We start from the raw sequence: 8510 nt of genomic DNA on the forward strand, positions 1-8510 counted from the left end.
AAAATCTTGCTGTTTGCCCACCCAAAGTTTTGTCATTTTCTTTGTCATCGACAAACTGCAAACTCACTGTCAAAGCAGATGTTTCAATATTTATCGATGCAAAGAAATAAAAAGAATACAAAATTTATACAAAATTGTTTAATTCTGCCTAACAAAAAATCCTACCTAATAAAACAATTCTATCTAATAGAAAATCCTACCTAATAAAAGATGTAGATATCTGAAAACTCGTGTAAATCAAATAAACCGAGAAACGCGGATAGAGATAATGATTTAACGATTAATAATTTAATTTATAAGTATCGATTTAATATAACGTTATACGCATTTTCGTGTACGCAAATGACATCTCTCACTTGAGAGAATTCCGAGGATAACGACCTCGGCGTTTTTCGAGTGATGCTTAGCGCAGAGCTCAGCTCAGTTACCGCTATTTGCATCGAAAATCCGAGAGCGATTGTCTCGATGTTTCTCGCAGGACGCTAGCGCAGAGCTCGGCTCAGTTTCCGCTAGTTGCGTCCGAAATTTGTATTGATAGTCGACCATTGTTCAATGTTCGATCATATCAATGTTTCGAGATCCGTGCTCGACCATCATCAATGGGACCACAAATTTCGAAAGTCCATGCTCAACCATGGGATCAACACTGGAACTACCGACGATTAACATATATACCAACTTCTATTTCTTTTTTCATTTTTTATAAAAAGTAATAAAGAGAAAAAGTACATTAATCAATTAAATTATTTAACACAATGCAACAAGTCACAGAAAAAAATTTCAACAAATACATTATAAATTTAAATAATTATTCTAAAAAGAATAAACCGGATATTTTTTGACCGCTTTGGTAGTTTTAGTGTTAAGCCATAGGACCACGGATGCATGGGTAGGCTAGGAAAGATTGCGAAGAAATTGACGTATAGCAAGAATAAATATATATTTCAAAATTATAAATAAATTGTTAATAAAAAATGCACTCCTTTTATTAAATAAATTATTTGAAATATATCATAATTCATTAATATATTTACGTTTGTGTAAAAGAATTTTCTTTTTCATTTTTAATTTACATTTGTGATACATTTGTGGTACATATGTATTTAAAAATTTTCTTACTTTTGCTTTTCAACGCCAATTTATAATATTTAATCCTGGAAAGATATAAAAAAATAAACCACTTACCGTAGGGAAGGAAGAAATGAAAGTACACATTTACACACAGAAAAGGAATTTTGCTATCGCAATAAAATAATCGTTGCTATTGCATGTTAAATATGTTAGCGATAAAATTTCGCTATTGTAACTACTTTTACAGATTATTCAATATGCAACAAATCTGGTTTGTTCAAACAATCGACAAATTTTGAAATGAGAAAACAAGTTAAAATTTGTTGTTACAAAAAATTAATTTATTTTTAATAAATTTATTTTACTATTGCAATGAATTGTTGCCATTAATACAAACTTTAATAGTAAGATAAAAATTAATTTCTTATTACATATTAGCAATATAATTTGCAGATTTAACAAAACTAATTTCGGTAAATAAAATTATTATCTATAACAAATTTCTTTGCTGTTCAAAAAATAATTAACTGTAAAAAATTTTGCTACGATAGCTTATATAAAATTTACTGCGGCAGCAAATACTTTTTTTCCATGTATTAACAAGTTTTTTATTTTATTTTATGTATAATCTTTTTTTTAAATATTTTTTTTCTTATATTTTTTCTTATATAAAAAAAATATAAATAAATATATAAACAAACATAAGTACATTATTCAGAATAAAAATATATTGGGTTATTTAGACAATTTGTAATAATTTTTATAATAAAATTGAAAACAATTTTTATATGTTTAGAGTCATCTTTGTTCAGTAATATTATATATGCACAGTTGTTTTCGATAACTTTTAGCCATCTTTAACAACTTGTGCATACATTATTAAATAAAGATATATAAACATATAAAAATTGTTTTCAATTCTGTCTTAAAAAAATTCTACAATTTCTCTGTTAATTATTCAATATATTTTGTTCTGATCTGTCAATCATGAAATACATTTAGGAAATATTCCAGGATTAAATATTCATCAACGCATCTAAGTCCTAGCCTATCCATTTTAAGATAATGAATCGAAGAAATAGTGTACCTTTTATAATTTTATTCAAAGTATTCTGGTGTATGATTATATTTTTAATATTATATGATTAATATTTAATATATATGCATTCAAAGGGCTATTAGGCTGATGAAAGTTGTTTCAACTTCGGGCTCAATCAAAATCAAAATTAGAAACACTTTGCTTTTTTTTAATGTACAACGCATTTTGCAGGTTACATATTTTTTAATAATTTTTATAATTATAATCTAGTATAATATGTATCTTTTCTAGATATATATAATAATATTGGTAACACATAATTAAATTTAATATAAATTAACTAAAAAAATAAATACTTTGTTCTTTTAAAAACAAATGCACGTACAACTCAAAATACTTTTAAAAAATACGAGAGAATAAAATTTTGATATAACTACTATAAGGCAATAAAAATTATACGACCTGCAAAGTGTCTCGCGTCTATATATTTTCACACTATTATTCGATCCATTATCTTAATAATAAAAGACAAATTAAACTAACTCACCGATCGATGCGCAGCAGCGGAGTTGTCGTTCTGTTGATCTGCATAGTTGATCTGTAAAACACGAAATAAATCAAAATTATAGCAGCGTTCACAATATGAAATATTTGTGAAATCATAAAAAATATTGAGTACATTGAACTTTTAATTCGTTTTCTAAGCAAATATGTAATAAAAGAATTATTAAAAAAGTTTAATTATTTAAATAAAAAGTAAAAAAATATGCAAATAAATTTTAATAATGATAAATATTAACTAATGTAAATATTTTGTCTTTCAAATATTTTAATGTACAATATTTTCAACAAATAAATGAATTATTGCTTACCGTAAAGTTGCTCCGCCGGTGCCCGATGCTCCTCCTGAGCCTCCTCCTCCTCTCAGTGGTCCTTCGAAGCACTCACATTGAATCACACGCGTTCGCGGCGCATGCATTGCTCGCATGCGTACCTGAATACGAAAATCGCGCGATACTTAAAACGGCACTCCCGACATCACAGGCGAATCGAACCGAATTGTCCAAGCTGTGACGTTACACGCGAATTCCGTCCGCGTTTCAGACGACCACATTTACCAATTGGGGCACGATTCTCTCAAAACAGAAGGCAAAGATAAGCTCGAAGAAGATGAGGTGATTAGTCATCCAATCAACCGACTAGATACAAGGCATCTGAAAAGCAATCGGTAGCGTTTGACTAACTCCGGTAGCCGTCCTCGACTACCTTCGACAGTCCGGCTATCTGTACAACTAGCGCGCTGCACGTAGAACCGAAGATTGCCCTGCCGTAGTGGAGATTTTATGATTGAAACCGACCTTTCCCTCCCCCGAGCCAAGCCTAAAGTCAAAAAAAATCGTGTCCCAATATTTGTCATACAGCAAAAATGCGTTCATCTATAGATTCGCTATAACTCTCGGCATTAACGACACTCCCGACGCGCATTTATTACGACGATCACACGGTATTTTACACACTCCCGACGCGATTTTGTCGTATAAGGACAAAGGTATAACTCGGATATCGCTTGTCGCACGGAATACGCGTTCGACACTCCGCGCCGAACAATATGTACGCAACAGGTAATGATGGAAAAGGGGGAGGAGGGTGGAAAACTGTGGAAAGTAGTAAGAGTGGTAGGGGGAGGGATGATGTAGACCAACCAACCCGTACGAGTGCCGCCGTGCGACTGGTAAGGGGCAAAATACCACAGGATACCTCAAGGACTTTGCGCAGGCCTAGAAGATAACACGCGCAGAAGTAATACGTAGGGAATTCGAAGCAGGATAATGTATGATAGTAGAAAAGAAAGAGATAGCGAAAGTATGGAATGCGTAAACAGCGCGTACGCCGCGACCAAAACAACTCCCAAATGCTATGTGTAAGTCTTGTTTTCTCTGCAATTAACACAATATGAAATATTTTTCATGTATTACAAAATAATTTCAATTTCGACAAATAAATTACTATCGTACTTTTTGTCGTATTATATCCTCAAAATTTTTAGATTTATCAGCGTTGTCTAAGTTAATAATTAATTTCAGTTGATCAAAATTTCGCAAAATTAACTCTCAGACAACGTTAACGAGTTTATAAAATAAAGGCGCACAAGTTGCAATACTAACTTATTTATGGAAATTAAAATTTAAAAGGAACAGAATTTATTAACTTGTAATATGTTAAATATGATATTTTAAAGCACATCAAAAATGCGCAGCGTTTCGATTCGAGACGTTAAGCGATCGTGGACAGGAAGTCTCTAACATTGTTCCTTTTGATAAGAACGCACAGAAATGGATAAGTAATATGATTAAAAAAAGTAGTGCAATCTTGTTCACGATTGTGTATATTCAAGATCATCATGAAAGAATACGCTTGATTGCTATCCTAAGCCTGAGGGGCATGCAGATCGTTACGCATGTTATATACTTCACGACACGCAATTCTATTAATCGCCGGTAATCCGAGCATCGTCATCCCTTGAAGTACAATCGTGGCGTCACGCGTCGCACGATCTTGGACTACTTGCAGCCAATTTTACGGCCTTGTCAACTGACGCAGCCGAAACTAAAGAATCTTGCATATACACATACGTGTATTCACTCATTTTGCAAAAATGTAATGTTACAACACGCCTTGAAATATCGCGTGCAAACGTATCATATTTTTAATTCTTTTTCTGCGTTGTGTTGGACGACAAACTTTAGTTCGTTAATTTTTAACATTTGAATTTTAATATCTAATTATGGTTTATCGCAGTATGATATAATAAAAAGTGAACTGAATATGAATTTTGTATTATGTATGTAAATATACAAGAAATATACAAAATATATTACATCACATTAACAAGAGACACAATTTATTCTTTGAGTTTATTGTTTTTTATTTGGTTTCGTACAAAATAAATATACTAAACACAGAGATTTTGTGTTAAATTTTAATATGCCGATTTTTATGATGTGTCTCATTTGTAAATGTAAACTGTATTGAAGTAAAAAGAAGAAAATAGAGATTTAATAAGAATGAATTAATATAAAAGAATTCGTGACCGCATTTTTCAGATTGGGAAACATTTGTTCTATAACAATAGTGTACACTTATCAATACAGAATTGGGGTAAACACATAGATGCCGATAAAGACTACAGGAAGAGAGAGTTTGTCACCTTTCAGTTTTATTGCGAAAGTTCCGGTTGTCTTTTATACACGCGATATGTGTGCACTTTACGCAAGACTGACGCCTTTAGAAAAAGTATGGTATACACACACACATCCCATAAACATTAAAATTTACAGAGAAATCATCAGTAAACTCTACTTTTGAAAGTAATAAAAATAAAAGTTTGTAAAAGTTGAACAAAAATAAAAATATAAAACAAGAAAAAATGAAACATTTCCAATATAGGACAATTGTTAGAATTTTACAAACTTTAGTATTGAAAGCGATAAAGATAAACTAATCTCTTAGTAAGCATTAAAGAAACGTAACGATATGATGTTGAACATAATGTCACGACTATGTATAGAAACTGTTACATAAGATTGTATTCGGAAGACATTGAAAAGTAGAAAAATGAAAAGAAAATAGTTCTTTTTATTATATCATAACGTACGAAACTGAATTGAGAAGTAGATTCTTTAGGGAATTTGAATTTATTTTTTCTATAAATCCAAAATCATGCTTTTCATATAATATTTTATGTTTCATCATCAAATACCAATAATTAGGCCATTAATTAAAAAATTTCTTACAGAATACTCTGACTCTTGTATTCAAATAAAGATTTATGAAACTGACGTACCATCATTTTACATTTTAGAAAAGAGTACATATATACCTGTGAATGAAAGAAAATGTAAATTCTGCAAGAGATAGTTTCCACATCTTCGGGCGTGTCGCACCGATTCTTGTCAATGTCCTTGTCATCGCGGCTCCTAAGTGCGACCTAAGCTCAAACAACCGAGACCACCTTGAAGAATGAGGAGGGGCGTTGACGTGTTAGAGGAGAGGATGTATATAAGGTTTTACACGCGCTAGTATGAAAGCAGATCATTTCTTAGTGTCTTGAACACTGTGTTTTCTGAAAAAAAAAATGCAAATAGTGCCGTCAGCAATATGAAGCTGTTCTTTGTTGTAAGTAGATTAAATATTTTTTCTCAAATCTGGGTGTGACAATTATTTATACATTAGATCTTCCGCTGTTTTCTGTCGTGTTTTCCACATTTAAAACTAATAGTATTCTGATGTGTGCGGAATAATTTTAAATTAAATTGTCAAACTTGACATAATCTTTAATTGATTTAATGCTATTTATGCAATTTCTTCGTTTTTTCAGCGTTAAATATGTAGTTTTATGTATAATTATATATTATTGTTCACAGATATCAACTTTAACCGGTCTAGTTGCATTGTGTCATAGTGCAAGCGAATTACCGGAATCAAAATTGCTCCCAAAATTAACGCCGATAAACGACGCACAAGGTGTATATGCAAATAATGCAGATAACGCGGGAGATTTGACTCAATCTGCGAGCGATCGAAGTAAGTATAACAATATTTTATTCTGAATTGTATACCTATCGATATTCTTATTAAGATCATTACTTATGGATAAAAACAAAATAATGATATTTGCAACGATAAATCATTGATCGTAGAATAATTCAAGGAAATCGCTGGTGCATAAGCAAACTTTTTTAATGTGACAATTTAATGACTACTTTGTTGCGTAACATAACAGGGTCACCATATAGAAACGTTATTCCATTTGTGACATTAATTATTCCATAATTTTTTAAGTGTCTCGTCACAGCTGTGTTAGAAATTTGTAAAAATCGCATCAAGAGTGCATTGCAGAATTATAACAATCATATCTTGAACTATTTTCTGTGAGATTCCATGGATTACGTGTTATTTCCTTGTAAGAGTCGGAAGGCCTTCGAGCGGCTTGTTATATTAGCATCTTATTACACCGGTGTCGGTCTTTTCCTTTTTGCTACGGGAAGCGCCCGACTCTCAAAGTCAGAGCGTGGGAATGGCAGTGACACGCTTCGTTAATATGCCAATTACTCATCGCACTATTACGCTATCGTGTTAGATATGAATCGATTTTTATACCTATTGCCGCTTATACAATCTTATTTTGCACATGTTAATTCACATCATTATACAGTGCGCGGTCAATACCTCGATTAATAATTATTGCACTATATGTATATTATTACATATAAAAGTTGTGCACGTTATTTTCTTTATTGATATATTCATAGATTTCAATCATTTCTTTCCACAAAACTCCATTTCTGATTTAATGATTCGCCAAGAACAATTATTTTCATGAAATTGATAGATGTTTGCTCGGCGTATAATTTTCTAATATAAACAAATGTTTGCGTCAGCATTTCATATAACAAAAGATTATGGAGGGTATCCTGGAGGGTATCCTGGAGGGTATCCTGGAGGATATCCTGGGGGATATCCTGGATATTCATACGGCGCTAATCCAGGAATCATTGGATCCATTTATCCTGGTACCTCGTATCGTGGTAGTAGCTTGATTCCAGGACACAGAGGCTATCCAATAACTGGACCAGGAGGACTTCTTGGTGGCGGTAATGTTGGGTAAGATCCGATTATTATATCTTTTTATCTGTATTTTAATTATTTAATAGTTGTTTAAGCTTGATGATAAGTTATGTACGATCGGATCTTGCTTTCCGAATGATTCTCTGTAACTGAGTGCGAAATAGATTAAGAAAAGAGAAAAAAAAATTTGTTGCAGCTATGGGTATTACGGTAACGCGGGAAATTATCCCGGATCTGCATATGGTGGATATGGTGGATATGGTGGATATGGTGGCTATGGTGGATATGGTGGCTATGGTGGATATGGAGGTTACGGGGATTACGGAAGAGGATCTGCTCTGGGAGGATACGGAGGTTACGGAAGTTATGGGGGGGTCGGAGGTTACGATGATAATTATTTGGGATACGGACGTGGTAATTACAATCGTTATGATGGCGTAGGTGGATACGATACTTATGGTACAAATTATGGCTCGACATACGGAACCAGAAATGCGTATAATCCATATCGCGGAAGCAGTTATGGTTCCACTTCGCTTAGTAATCCGACTGGTTATCGTGGTTATTCTTAAGCACATGATTTTACATTTCCACATAGCGCAAAAATATTACAGTCAAATATCTTTACAAATTAATGTTATTAACATGTCTCGTTATCAGAATGAACGAATTAATTATGTCATTAATATTTCTTAAATATGCAAAAATTAATATGTCTCACATGTATAATGTAAAAATAAAACAATGAAACTTTATAATAGTAATTAGTATC

At 32.3% G+C, this 8510-nt stretch overlaps 1 protein-coding gene across 1 annotated transcript; it reads left to right on the forward strand.

The window, feature by feature from the left end:
* Positions 1–6143: 6143 nt before the first annotated feature.
* On the forward strand, positions 6144–8502 carry LOC105670568 (keratin-associated protein 19-2-like). The gene is made up of 4 exons (XM_012364157.2): positions 6144–6286; positions 6535–6694; positions 7552–7774; positions 7935–8502. The coding sequence occupies exons 1-4, from the start codon at positions 6269–6271 to the stop codon at positions 8308–8310; spliced, it is 777 nt and encodes a 258-aa protein (XP_012219580.1). The 5' UTR covers positions 6144–6268; the 3' UTR covers positions 8311–8502.
* The last annotated feature ends 8 nt before the right edge of the window (positions 8503–8510 follow it).

The sequence above is a fragment of the Linepithema humile genome, chromosome 8, assembly GCF_040581485.1.
Source record: "Linepithema humile isolate Giens D197 chromosome 8, Lhum_UNIL_v1.0, whole genome shotgun sequence".
NCBI classification, from domain to species: domain Eukaryota; kingdom Metazoa; phylum Arthropoda; class Insecta; order Hymenoptera; family Formicidae; genus Linepithema; species Linepithema humile.